This window comes from Callospermophilus lateralis, chromosome 10 (genome assembly GCF_048772815.1).
Source record: "Callospermophilus lateralis isolate mCalLat2 chromosome 10, mCalLat2.hap1, whole genome shotgun sequence".
Taxonomy (NCBI): Eukaryota; Metazoa; Chordata; class Mammalia; order Rodentia; family Sciuridae; genus Callospermophilus; species Callospermophilus lateralis.
Window position 1 is genome coordinate 124967968 of NC_135314.1, and position 15106 is coordinate 124983073.

The 15106-nt window shown below is 46.3% G+C and overlaps 1 protein-coding gene across 1 annotated transcript in view; it reads right to left on the reverse strand.

Annotated features, from left to right (window-relative positions):
- Nucleotides 1-15106, reverse strand: part of Ephb1 (EPH receptor B1) — a 280914-nt gene that overhangs the window by 249078 nt on the left and 16730 nt on the right. Inside the window, exon 2 of the mRNA XM_076867077.2 lies at nucleotides 8129-8810. Within this exon, the coding sequence (XP_076723192.2) occupies nucleotides 8129-8810 (682 nt within the window). The remainder of the gene's footprint in view (nucleotides 1-8128; nucleotides 8811-15106) is intronic.

The window sequence follows — 15106 nt, forward strand, 5'->3', positions numbered from 1 at the left end:
CTGAATTTCTTTTTTATTTTAATTTTTATTATTGGTTGTTCAAAACATTACATAGTTCTTGACATATCATATTTCATACATTTGATTCAAGTGGGCTATGAACTCCCATTTGTATACAGATTGCAGAATCACATCGGTTACACATCCACTGTTTTACATATTGCCATACTAGTGTCTGATGTGTTCTGCTGCCTTTCCTATCCTCTACTATCCCCCCTTCCCTCCCCTCCCCTCCCATCTTCTCTCTCTACCCCATCTACTGTAATTCATTTCTCCCCCTTGTTTTTTTTCCCCCTTTCCCCTCACTTCCTCTTGTATGTAATTTTGTATAACAATGAGGGTCTCCTTCCATTTCCATGCAATTTCCCTTGTCTCTCCCTTTCCCTCCCACCTCTCATCCCTGTTTCATGTCAATCTTCTTCTCATGCTCTTCCTCCCTGCTCTGTTCTTGGCCCTGAATTTCTGTCCTGTGATTTCAGGAGGTACCTCGTAGTCAGTGCCTTCTTCACCAACCCAATCAGATCCTGGGATGGTTTTCTGTGTTAAACCACATCTTCCAAAGAACTGTCTGACCTGCATCATTAACTGTCTCTTAAAATAAAGTTGGAGATCCAACTGCCTTACCAGGTAACAGGCACTCAAAGCTCTTAGCAAGGAGAGTACAGATGGGATTTCAAAGTCCTTTCCCCAGGGAAAGGCCAAGTTTTCCCCTCTCTCTCTCTCTCTCTCTCTCTCTCTCTCTCTCTCTCTCTCTCTCAATGCCTCTGTCAAAGCCCTGTTGGCAAAGTGAGGCTTGCCCTGTTAGTCTTCAGTGTTTAAGAGACATTCCTTCTTCATTTGCAATACTTCTAGCATGATTCTTTTTAGTCTTCTTCAACCCTCTGCATTAAGGAAGACCTGAGACCCAGGGGAATTGGAGCTCTGTCAACACAGTTGACAATGGTCAAAGGCAGGGAAAACAGATCTCAGACTACCAGAGCTCCCTGGGGCCAGATCCCAAAGTCTCAGTACAATTTGGATTCAAGATGATTTTTTTGTCTCCGTGCTTCAGGCTGAAAATTAGTCATTCCCCCTCCACATGAGCAAGTTTGTACCAACGTGTATGCTTATGTTCCATCGTAAAGGATTGCTCAGTTCCACAGGGAGATGGGGACAGAAGCACAGGGTGAGTGCTATGGTTTGAATGTGTATCTTCTGAAGTTCAGGTGCAACCAAGGAATAGTATTAAGAGGTAAACCCTTAAAGAGGTGATCAGGCCATGAGGTCTCTTACCTTTCAAATGGAATCAAGGCCCTTATATCTAATTTATAATTTGGGGGGTGCTGGGGATTGAATCCAAGGCCTCATGCATGCTAAGTGCTTGCTCTACCACAAAGCTACACTGCCAGCCCCTGGAGACCCTTATAAAAGAAGGTATGCAGAGAACTTGCTATTCTGGCAAGGGATGACGCAGTGTTCCTCACCTCCAGAGGATGCAGCCCTCATTGCACAGCTAAACCTGCCTAAGACTTGATCTTGGATTTGCAGCCTCCAGAACTGTGAGAAGTCATTTTCCACCCGTTATAAATTGCTCAGTCAGTAATATTCTGTTTTAGCAGCACAAACAGACTAAGGTAATAAGTCTGGCTACAGACCTGACTGAGTTAGAATGTAGCCCTCCACGACCCATGACAGGAGTCCTCGGTATGGATTAGAGACACACCCAGGCCCCACTTACCTTTCCTGAGCCCTTTTTTATTACACAAAGCCTGCGCTGGGGTCACCCTTCATATGCTGTGCACTACCTAGATGGCTTGTAAGCAGTTAACATTCAGAGCTCTCTGGAAAGAATGTGCTGATCCCAGACAGAGCTAAGAAGAGGGTGAGAGCCAACATGGAGTCCTGTGCAGATGCACAGGAAAGGAATATGAAAGCAAAGCTCATGGTTCCAGGGAGCCGTGGGGACCCCAAGAAAAACAAGGGACAACCCAGACACAAAAGAATATTCACGAAAGCACAGCTGAAAGAATTTTAAAATTCCTGAAAACACATATAATATTTTTCAGGATGGTTGATTTCAACAAGATTCAGTCTCAGAAGCAGAGACAGAGAGTGGCCTCTCCAGACCTGAGTTCTAATCTCAGCTGTGACATTAACTAGCTATGGCGTTCTACACTGGTGCCGAGAAACGCCAGCCCCTCTCTGTTGTCAAATGAGAAGGTCAGAATAGATCTCCACCCCTCATACTTGGGCAGTTTCGGATTGTTAGTCAATTTTTCCTCGCTGTGACCAAACTATCTGACAAGAATAACTGAGAGGAGGAAATGTTTATTTTGGTTAACTCCATCACCGTGGGCCTGCGCTGAAGCAAAGCATCCTGGCAGAAGGGAGTGATGGAGCAAAGCTGTCAGATCACAGCTTCTGGGAAGCAGAGAGAGAGAGAGAGGGAGAGAGAAGGAGAGAGAGAGAGGAGCCATGGATAAGATATAGTCTAAGGCCCCACCTCCAGGCATGCCCCACCTTTCTACAGTTACCACTCAGTAGTCCAACCGTCACTCCATCAATGGATTAATCCACTGATGTGGTTACAGCTCTCATAATCTGATCTGTTCCCCTCTGAACATTCCTGCATTGCTTAAGCTATGAGCTTTTCGGAGAACACCTCATATCCAAACCACAACACGGACTCCTTAGAATTTCATGGGCAGATGATGGGAAAGTAAATGGCAGATTGGGTCCCTGCCAAAGCCCTGAGCCAGTGGTGTTTCCACTACCCACACCGTAGTACGTGTTTATTATGTCATGGATGACCAAGATTGAGGCAAAAGGTGGACTTCCACCCAGGAGCACTCTTGCACATAGAACATTGTCACATGATTCTCAGTAGCTCTAGCACTGACCTGGGAGAATCACAATTGCTTGGTCAGCACCAATGGGATATGGGTCTTTCAAAGACAGAAGGTGCAGTGCAGAACATAAGAGGATCTACCCCACCCCTCAACCGCCCTGTCATCCTCTGCCACCTTCAGAGCTCAGCATGCTGGCGTCCATGCTGCAGAGGGGCATCCTTCCAGCACCATTTGCTATGTGCTTATGCCAGTGTCACAGCCCATTACATCCAGCCAATTACATCTGATTCCTCTCTGGAGGATGCCGGCTGGGCCACTGCAGGGAGCAGAGGAGACCCTGAGAGTTTCTAAATTATGAAACCTATTGGGAAATCCTATTATGAAGCTCATCTTACAGGGCTGCAGTGTTAATGACCCTGGCCTCCCCTGTCCCTGAGCAGAACTGGCCTCCCTAGGGTTTGAGGGGAGGCTGTCTGGGCTGTGGACTTTCTCTCACTCACCAGCCAAGCGAGAGAGCAGTAGGGCTGCTCGGTGCCCTTGATGGTGGCAGCATGGTGGCCTGATCAGGCATGTGCATGCACATGCACACACACACACACACACACACACACAGGCCCCCACCTTCTCTTCTAGCACTATCTCTTCGGGATAATGAGGCAGGGGGTCCCACATCTGGACTCATCAACCCTAAGGAAGATGGAAATAGGCCCAGGAAACTTCTTTTGCCAAAAGAAGCTAAATTAGACACAATTTTTCTCTACCTTAGAATCCTGCAGATTTTTTTTTTTTTTTTTTTTTTTTTTTTTTGGTCTCAACTCCCCCAGGTTTATACAGTGGCTCATCTCAGTTGCTCAAGTTGACAAAGGCACCGAAACTGTTGAAAGGTTCAAAATGTCCCTTGGGTTTCCGGGCATGAAGGAATTTACAAGGAGGTGGAAAATTACCAAGAAAAAAGTCCCCAACTTGAAGAGGAGGGAGGAGCCAAGAAGCAACCTTGGAAGGAAAGGAGACCTCCTGGGAGAGTGTGGGGTAGGGAGAGGCACTTTCCAAGGCCGCGCTGGTGGGGTGGACAGCCTGAACTCACAGCTGCAGCAGATGGCCGGGAGGGCAGGAGCCTCAGGGAAGCAAGACAAACAGATGCACTGAGGGACTCTTCTGCAGGAAATGTGAAGGCCCTGCCAATGTCCAGGGTTGGAATGGTCATAGCTGACCTGTGACCTACCCCAAAAAGCCACATGGACCCCCAATTATGAGACATGTATTCTAAGCTCCAGCTCTGACTTGCAAGAAATGAGGGTCCCGCAGATCGGATCATGCCCCTGAGGAGAGCAGTAGCACTCGTAGGGATTCCGGTAACAAGTGACCAGGCTGGTGATGGCCAGCTACATGGAAAGCGGCTCCTTTCTGTAACTCCTGGACACCCACTCCCACCTTTAGCCCTCCCTTTCTCCTATCCCCAAACTCCTCTTGAGCTTCCTATCAGTACCAATCCTATACTCTGGCCTACTCTTGGGGTCGCCCTGCCTGGTCTTTCCACAGTACCCAGCCTCTACTCAGGTTAAAATTATTCTCTGGACCCCATGGGTCATTGGGTGTTCTCTGCAGTGGTGAGCCAAAGCCAGACTAGGAGAAGGATGGGGGCAGAGGCAAAACAGAGTAGGAGAGAAGATTATTATGCACATTGTCATTTTCTGAGTCCCCATCATGATTTAAGAGGAAGCTCCAGGGACAGTATCCTGGAAGGGAAGGCCAGGCCTTGAGGGAGCACTCAGGAGTAAACATATCCAGCCCCACACATACACTGCTCCAGGGAGGATCTGCAGGACACCCAGATGGGACTGTGCAGCCCCAAATTTCTAGCAGGCATTAAGGAGTCTGCAGGTTCCCTCCAACCACTGTCAGTCCAGCCCCACCAACCTTTCACAGCACGACCTCAGCTGTTGCAATATATTAAGCTCCACAGCACAGAGAAGGCTTGCTGAGCACCAATCCTTGGCCTGCCTGGCACAGAAGAGCTAGGCTGCAGGGACCCACACAGAGGATTGATTTGGTTACCAACCTCTGCAGGGCAGGGACGTGGTTAGAGATAAGGAGAAAGCTGGGCTTTCTCATTAACTCGCTAAACCATTGCACAGTACTTGAAGTTGGAGGTAAATGAGCCAATTTCCTAGTGATTAACAATTTCATAGAGACAAAGAGAAGAGACACATGATAAGGTCAGAGTCGCTGGTGGGGTCAACAGGACCATGTGATTCTGCCTGATGGGTTCTGAAAGAGCAACTCAGAAACAGGCTTTAGGCGGCAGAGCCCTCTAGGAAGTGTGGGAACCACATGCTAATGCACCAAATCTCCCCCAGACCTCCTACCCCCTCTCTGCTCACCCTCCCACCCCTCTTCTCACATCCTCCCTCCCAGCGACAGGAGCAGCTCCAGGCCAGGATTGCTCTTCGCTGGCTGGGCTGCCTAATTGGTCTCTAGGTACCTCTGCACAACCCAGCGACTGGTCACCATGAATTTGACAGATTCATGGGTTTAGCAGATGGAAAGTGAAAGCCAGAGAATATGGTTCCTTGCCCATTGTGATAGTCTGTCCTCCCAGCAAATAACACATAACCAGAAACAAAAAGTATCTGTTCTGTAGATTTTTGACATGTGCGAAGTCCCAGATGCAAATACCCAGAGAAGAAAATGTATCACACAACCGTGTGGATCACAGAACTACCCAGGCTTCACCCAGCCAGGTCCAGGGAACATCAATCCTCAGGCTGTAATGGGAGAGAGAAGTTGTTGGACATGTACCAGTTTTCACCTGCAGGTCTCTGGCATCTACCTTTCTCCCTGCTCCTGGCCTCCTGAGGATTGGGTTCTAGAGGGCCACTCCAGAATGATCTTGAAGGGCTCCTGTGCCACCTGGCAGCCCAGCATGAGCACACAAAATGGCTGGAGAATCTTCTTTTGAAAACAGCACAGAGACCAGTCACAAGGCCCTCCACATGCACTGTCTGACCCCCACCAAAGGGTGCAGAATCCTCTCAAGATTGCCATCTCTGTCCGCTCCAGGGTCCCTTCATCTCCCTAGAGCAATCTTCTATGAGTACCGAGCAGAGAGGTCTAATTTAGTCATCAGGGTCCAGATACCCAAGTCAAAGGGCAAGAATCCAGGGATTGCAGGGTCAAGTTCTTGAGACAGGAGGACAAGGCTTTTCTCCTCTCCCGGGGCACTGAGCTCATCCGGGCTGCAGGGCCAGAATCATGATGCCACCTGACTTGCCACTCTCTATTCTCACATGCCACCAAAATGTTGTCAATGTCTCTGAAATGGTAAAGTGAGAGTTCCCTGGGCTCCCCATTCCTTCTACCCTCCAGTGAGTTTGCAATAAGTAGATGGTGCAAAGTCAAGCCAGCTCACCCTAGCTCCAGATTACCCACAGCCACCAAAACCCAAGAGAGAGTTGGGGCTGTGAAGAATGGAAAGAAACAACTTAGATTTACATATTTGTCCCCACGGGCCCTCCCAGGACAGCCACAGGAGGTGACTGACAAGCAGTATGGACAGCAGAACCCCCCCCCCAAAAGAGTAACGTTCCAATTAGCCCAAAGAAATGAACGCTTGTTCCCAGAGTCCCAATTAAATCAGAACCAATCAATGCCTGCTCCGGTTCCTGCCGTTCTGCTCAGGAAATAATGAGAAAAATGAGAGGGCCCCAGCCAGCAAGTGCAGGGTGGCAGCCTTTTGAAGCCCAGAGAAATCACCCGTGCACTGTCACAAGCATGCCGGGCTGCACCTGTGCCTTTAAGAACTCAGTCTGGTGCCTTGGTCCCCACTCAGACCCTAAAGAATGCCAAAGAGGGTGCCCCCCCACCCCACCCCCAACGTAAGGGACAAAGAGGAGCACTGTGGGACCAGGTCGGCTGGTTTTAAAACTGTCTGCGGTGATTCATCACTGGACCTGCACTCTCTTCCCTCTGTTTCCACACCATCCATCACGGGTACCAGAACCAAAAAAATCCAATAAAGACAAAAAGGCACAGCTCTGCACTCTCAGCAGGCCTCAGAAAGGCTGTGTGAGGCCCCAGCCCAGGCAATTAGCTGAGTCCATAGGATCGCAGTGCTGATGGGCATTAGCAGCCTGGTGCTGGGCACTTGACGGACAGGTGTTGGAGGAGGAAGGTAAAGGGGAGGAAGAAGTCACAAGCTGCGAGATGTTCAGGCAAGGTGGTGGTGACAACAGAGGACAAGTGTCAGGAGGCTCATGATGAGAGGAAGGGGCCATTGACTGGGGTCAATCCTAGTGACCTATTAGGAGTAGGGTGTGGAAAGACTTCCTCTTAAAAACATCCAGAAGCTCTGAGGGTCACAAGCAAAATTTCATAATGAAAAGAAGTCTTTTTCCCAGCCCTGGATTTTCCCCATGTTAAACTTCTGTGACTTAAGTAAGACATGAGCCGTAGGGCCTCCAGACCCTTCCATTCTCCCAGGGAGACTGAGCCTTGCATCAGTTCAGCCTATGTCTTGCCACATGTGGTCATGGGCTCTCTAGAGCTGAGGAGCACACGTGTGAGCACAGGATGTCCTGACTCTCCCAGACTACAAAGTTGGCATCACTGTGTCATTCAGAAGCAAAAGGTAATGCCACACACGATACACTCCTACTCCCAATTCCAATAGCTTCATCTCCTTCCAGGGCCTGGCGTTGAGCCCCAGGAGAAAGACAGCCAAGCCAAAGGGCTTTGAGTTAATGAGCTACATGGGTTCAGTACCAAGTTCAATGCTGTGGGAGCTGGACCGAAATGAACTAAAATATTTTCCAAATTCAGTCACTCCTCAATTACCCTTGAACGAATTGTCCATGACAACCCAAATACTCCATGCCCCACAGCATGGGGCTGGATGCAGGATGCAGAGGGGTGTGTGAATGTATGTGTGGGTGCAGGTGGTGAGAGAAAAAGAGGGAGGGAGGGGGAGGGTGTGGGCGACGGAGAGGGAGGGAGAGAGAGAGAAAGAGAGGGAGAATAGGAGTGTGTTCCCCAATTAAACATAAATGAGTGATTATTAAATTATTTTCCACTCTTCAGAATTGTCTGTATCTCTCTCTCCCAGCCTGAATACAGACAATCTAGAAACAATGAAACCACTGGAAAATTGTTAGGTTTAGCATTAGAGATTGAGGTTCTTCAGAGTATGATAATAAGCCATTAGTCACTTCCTGTTCCTGGATGATCCAGAGTTAGAATAGGGAAATCTTACAACTTGGCCCATCCCCAAGGAAACAGAGGCCTCCAAGGGCCCCAGGGCTTACCCTTGCAGGCCACGCTGTTCTCGGGCTCATAGCCAGGTTTGCAGGTGCAGCGCCCAATGGGCACCATCCATTCCCCATCCCCATTGCAGTAGAGTTTGATGGGCACGTCCACTTCCTCTGCGTTGGGGATGCACGTGCCCCGAGCAATCACCAGAGATGTGCTCTCCGCTCCGGTCATGGTTTCTGGGAACACTGCAAAGTTTTGAACGATGCTGGGACACTTTTTGAAGAAGACGCGGACAGAAAGGAGAGACATACAGGCTCCGTAATCCTGGAAAGCGAGGTAAAAACCATTCCGAGTGAGAGGACCAAAGCTCCTGACTTCTGTGTTGACCTTCATCAACCTTCCCCCAAAGTCCACCTGGGAGAAGCTCTCATCTGCAGCAATGGTGTCTACTTTGAGGTAGGGAGCTTCTGACCAGAAGGCTGACTTCTTGGTGGCAATGACAGAGTCAGTCTCATAATAGTACAAGTTGAAGGTCTCCTTGCAGGAGCCCGGGACATTGGGGAGGCTGCTACAGTCTCTCACCGTGAAGCGCATCTCTGTGTAGATGCGATGGGCCCCCCGTCGGTTGATGAAGGTGGTGAGCAGCCAGTTGTTCTGGTTGGGCTCGAAGACATTGCACACCTGGTAGGTGCGGATGGTGTTCAGGTTTTCATCATAGCCGCTGACTTCTTCCCACTGTACCAAGGAGTCCATAGGCACACACATGCAAGAAAACAGAAAATAGAGAATGAGACGGCAAACCAAGACAGAACACAGGAGAATCCTGGGGCTGGGAGGGCCTTACGAGCTCACCAGTCCCACTGCTGGACTCGGGAAATGAACATATCCAACCCCTGCTTCATTTTAGACACCTCTTTTTTGTAAATATTTATTTTTTTAGGTGTAGATGGACACAACACAATACCTTTATTTCTATGGGGTGCTGAGGATCGAACCCAGGCCCTGCCCATGCTAGGCGAGCGCTCTACCACTGAGCCACAATCCCAGCCCCTTAGACACCTCTTTATGAGATGTCATAGTTCTTTGCCTCCCATACCAAGATATAACAGATTTCATTCTAGAAAGCATTTTCTCATCTAAACTATAACTCTCATACTGTGACTATGGCTTATGACATCCACTGGGGAAAACCTGCGGCTGTCAGCTCTGAGTGATGGAAGGAACTTTCTTTCTCACTTCCACAGCCTCTATGGAATAGTGGTCCAATGACATGACACCTGTCGTTGGAAATCCCCACCTCTGGAACTGATTTCTCTATTGTGGTGAATCTCCTTTATATCCCTGAAAGGCACATGGATATAAAGCTTGCCAGAGTTACTCAACAAACTCAGATCCTCATAAACTTTTTTGTTTTATAACCTGAATCTCTTTGAAAGAGCTAGACTATAAAACACTGTGGAGATTGCTAAGAGAGATCCACAGTGAAACCAATTAAGCCTCATTATGTGCAAATTTCAAGCAAACGTTTGAAAAGCAAGAATGTTGGAGAGTGTTATTCGGGGAGTAAGTTTCTTTCTAAGAGAGAGACAACCATGATTCTCATTGAAAAAGACAGCCCCCTTCTTTAACAGCCATGTAGATTGGATTGGAAGAACACATTTATTAGATAATGTCTCTCAATAGTCCCAACAACTAGGTACTATTATCTCTAATTTATGGGTGAAAAAAAAATATCATGCAATTTTCCATGGTCACATAGCTGAAAGCAGAGGTATAGAGCTAAGGACCTAGACAGAAGTACCTTCTTGATGGCCTAAGAACTTCTAGAAAATTATTTCAACAGGCAGTGGGAAAATTATTACAAAGGCAGGTGTCCGAAAAGAGCTTCTGGGTTATTCTTTCTTCCTTGTGTTATAAGCAAAGAGGTGGAGGAAATAGCTATCCTGCCCATATCTGGAAGCTCTCAGGGCTCTGATCTCAAGAACTGAGTCTACTCTCAGGAATAAAGTTAAAGTCCTATTCTGTCTGCCTAAAATAAATAAGGGAGAGGAAAAATAAATTAAACTTACTAAAGTAAAAAGTGGGTGGGTTAGGATCCTTGACTATTTGGCAACTGTGATCAAGGTAACCAGAACCTATCCATTTCTTTAAATATTGTGCTGATTATTGTTCATGGTGTGAAGTTTAAATGTATAAATTGGAATTGTCCGTTAGCAGCTAAAAGCCAGTTATGTATGTGTGCATGGGAAATACTCTGCAATAGCTTCTCACAAGGGGTTAAGGCCCCTATAAAGGCAGGAGGATGGAGGCAAGACTGTTCTTCCAACTGTGCCAGGGCATCAGAAAAACCAAGCAAAATGTGACGGGGGACCAATGGGATGACCTTGCACATCCAGGACTATAAAATGACCTCCCTCGTGGCCAGACCTAGGCAACCGAGCTGCAGTCTAGCCCACAACCCTGCTGGTCCCCAGCCCCTCCCAAGTGCCAGTTTCCTCCACAGTCGCCCAAAGTTCTCAATCAGCTCCTTCCAGATCCTTGTGCCAGTTTGGGGACAAAAAGGCCATCCCGATTCACTGCCCTAGACAAAGTCTCATGTCCTCCATAATGAACACCCAGCACCCCACTTATCACTTGATACCTTTGTGATCTCCCAGCACTTCTCCCTGCTCCACTTTCCTTCTAGAAAACCAGACTTTCACTTTCCAAACCCACAAGTGTGTCACACCTCTCAGTGTGTTCTCACGGAGCACCTTCTCCGTGGAATGCCTTTCAGGATTGGAAAACCTCCCAGTTACCAGTTCACATTCCCCAGGCAGGACTGGAATCCCTACCTTGGTGCCTGCTCCGGGCTCCTCCTTCACTAGGGCCCCACTGTAAGAACGTGTGTGCTCAGGGGCCGGGGCATCTCCCCCAGGGGTCAGCGAGGCCCCAAGGACTGCAGCACATCATCAACAGCCTGCATCCTATCACAACCCCTGAGTGGGTGTGGTTCATGCACGTGGACATGCCTGTTCCCAGGCTCAGTGACAGGGCCACCAGCAGAGAGAGAGAGAGAGTCAGCCCCACTGTACAGTTCGTGCAGAGTATAAATTCCCATTGTCAAATCTCACCTGGACTTTGCTTAATTTCTTATTGATTCTCTTGATGTAGAGAAACCGCTTTTTCTTCTCTCTTGAAGACTACATTATGTTCTATTACAACGTGTGTTTGTTAAAGTTACATTCTGCTTGCTTGGTTTTTGAAGGCAGAAAGCAAATATATTAGGGAGAAGAAGTTGCTGACAGTGTTTCAGATTAAGTTTTCAGTTTGCAGACCTCCCTCCCTTTCTAGGGTCACTCTGAAATTTTTTTCCCAGGTAACATTACATGACAATTAAGGGAAGGATGTCTTTCTCTCATTTTTCTGCAATTGTTTAAACCTGGCAGGTCTCATGATCCATTTTTCCAGGGGGGTCTTAATATAAAAGTGGGTCACTCTGTTAATGCACAGGTGAGGCATATGGCCCCATTGAGGATGGGGGCTAGACACAACTGGAGTCTTTGTCCCACCCAAGACTAATGCAGCTCTGCTATGGGATCAGGACCTGAAGCCCAGGCACAGGATCACCTTAGCACAGAGACCATGGCTGACAATAGGTCTTTCAGTAAACAGAATGAGGATTTCCACTCTCATGGAGCTGGGATATTGAGCACATTTATCTTAGAAAATGACACTGATTAGTATTAGAAGACCCATCAGAGGTAATTGTTTTAAACATTAACCTCTCTAGGCCTCAGTTTTCTCATCTGTAAAATGAGGAATCATACTGGGTGACCTCGAGTTGTAAAATTCTACAGATCTAATTGATTCCCTGACAGCTCCCAAGGGAGCGATCAAAGCAAATTAGAGGGAATAGAGCTTTATATTCAAAGGGAAAGAGTAGAAAGAAATTGAGAGAAAAGGAAAATAGCTCCCTGTTGTTTGGGGAAAAGCCACGATGGAGCCTCCCATTAATTTCTCTCCATCATTCTTCCCCTGTCAGCGGGTACTGCAAGGATTGGAGACATAAGCCATCAGAGTGGGCGAGAGGAGGGACAAATGCTTTCAAGAGCAGGTAGCAATTAGGATGGGGGCCTAAGATTTTGAAAGAGAAGATTTTTGGTTAATGGAGATGAGGGCGGGGTGGTATTCCCAGCAGGGAGAGACAAACATCATTGTTTATGATACTTGGAATCAGTCTCCTTGCTTTACAGTGAGTTATGCCTCACTCATTCATCAATGAAAAAAAAAAAAATATTGACTAAATACCAGTTTTATACCAAGCACTCCATTAGCCACTGGGGATACAGCAATATGCAGCTTATAATCTAGTGAGAGGAGCACAAATTAGTAAATGATTATGAAAATAACTAAATAACTACAATTGGACTAATGGCTATCAGGGAAAATTATGGATTGCCAAGAAAGGGGATGCACCTGACATGCAGCATGTCAGGGAAGCCGGGAGGGGATGGATGGAGGCTGGAGAAGTATGTGTCTTCTGAGAGCTAAGTGTCAAGCCCAGGCACACACAAGGGCAAAGGTCCTGAGGTAGGGAAAAGCAACCTGATACCATTGAGGAATGAAGTCTATAGGACCAGAAAAGTCATAAAAGACTGGAAGCAGCAGAAATAAGACGGAGGGGAAGGTGGATTGTTAGAGAATTTTGGATTTCAACCTGAGTGTAATTAGAAGTGTCACTGACGAAGTTTAAGGCTGAACAATACAAGTGATCAGAACTGAGTTTTTATTTACTTATTTATTTATTTGGATACTAGGAATTGAGCCCAGGGGTACTTAACCACTGAGCCACATCCCCAGTGCTTTTTTATTTTTTTATTTTGAGACAGACTCTCCCTAAGTTGCTTAGGGCCTCTCTAAATTGCTGACACTGGCCTGGAACTTGCAATCCTCCTGCCTCAGCCTCCTGATTTGCTGGGATTATGGGTTGTGCACCTCCACATCTAGCTAGAATTGAGTTTTTAAAAGATATCAGAGAAGCGAAGTAGAGCCCAGGCTAGAGGACAGTTTGAGCATATGGAAGAGACAACTAAAGGTCACTGTAGCCATCCAGGAAGAGGTGATGGAGGTTTAGACCAAACCCAGGGAGACTGGAAAGATATTTGGGGGAGACTTTCTAAGTGCTCACTAAGCCTACAGTGGGGACAACAGACCAAAGGGCTCTATGTCCCCTAAACATTCTTTAATGCACCTGTCTTCCCTTTCCTCTCAGGATTAGAGCTTCCAAATCCTCAGGAATACTGCTTCCCCACCTCCTCCCTTTCTCCTTCTTTAAAAAAGAGGGAGTTTTACCAGTCTCGGGTAGTCTACCCCGCAGATGCCCAATGTCCTGTTTAGGCCCAAATTTCTTTTACCCTGAGCCTTGCTGGCTCTACTCCCTGGAGTCTTCCTTCTCACAGTCCAGCCCATAGCCCACGTTCTCAAGATCTCCTTCAGTGGCCACTTCTCAGCCTCCACTCCTAGGCATTTGACAAATGCCCTCCCGTGGTCTTTCCTGTAATTATCTCCTCCCATTAAAATAACAGCAAAACACCATGATTTGCTTATCAGATTGGCAGAAAATTAAAGAGATAAAATGCCAAGTCTTGGTTAGAAAGTAGGTAAGGGCACCAGTGCCCCAGCCTTTGGGGAAAGTACAAACTAGTGACATCCTTCAGAAGTCAGGGTGGTAGTTTCTCTCAACATTTAAAATGTTGGCTAAAACTCAAATCAGTATGGAAAAGGTGAATCATTTTTAAAAAATTGTTTTGCCACCTGGGTAACCATCTGGAAAGAGCATAACTCATCTGTACTTCATACCTGACTCTAAATTCCCAGTGAATCAAAGATTTCAACATTAAAAATGAAACTGTAAAAGTAATGAAAGAAACCATGGAGGACAATTTCTGGATACAAATTGTGACATGAATTCAGGAACCATAAATTGATCAATCCAGTTCTATTCATTTTTTCCAACTTTTTAATGGCCTGATAGGAAGAGCCTTAATCAAAGTCAAATTTAAAAAATATATATGAACAAACAATGGAAAAAGTGCAATTTATCACAGATAAATTATTCATTTCCTTTAGTATGGAAAGAGAACTTATACATCAGTAATATAGTAGAAAATGGGTGAAAAATGTCAACAAACTCCTCATAGAGAAACATACAGCTCTTAAACATATGAAAAGATGCTGAATGTCATTCATTATTACAAACAAAAAGTAATTAGCAAAGTTTTGATATTTTTTTTGTTGTTATTAGAGAACAGAAGTTTGATAACACTGCTGGAGAGCTTGCCAATGAGAAATCTGATCCACATTTGGATAAAGGGCAAATTTGTACAACCTCTATGGAAATGTTGGTTTTATTTATCAAAAATTACAACTGCAAACACTCTTTGATTCAGTCATTCCACTCAGAAGATAATCCCTCAGACAAATCTTCATTTTAAGTTAGGAGCACACAGTCATTTTCTGTAGCCACATCACCTCCAGAATGTTACTCAAGCCAAGGAGCTTGGATCATGGGCCTGCAGATGATGTGTGGCCTTATCAAAATCTGCTCCAAGGGCAACTGGCCAGAGTTTTACATAGTCCTAGTGAAAAGATGAACCATTAACTGAGATTGAAATTCTCACCATCAGCTGAATAAAGGACTAGAATTTGAACTAATTTGACAAAAATAAAAATAAGTTCTGGGACACTGTTGTACATACTTATTTGCGGAGTAAGCCTCCGCAATTGCTACAGACCAATTTAAATCTAGTCCTACTTCTCGGAGTTCTCAACTGGACTCTTTACTGTGGTACCACAGACCTTCATAAATGTCCATGAACTGGTGAACACACACACACACACAATATATATATGAGGTACCTGTGCAATGGGATACTATTTAGAACTGAAAAGAATGAAGTTCAGGCACATTCTGAAAATGGGTGATCCTCTAAAACATTGTGTTAACTGAAGGAAAGAAGTCATGTGCTATGGTTTAGATGTAAGGTGTC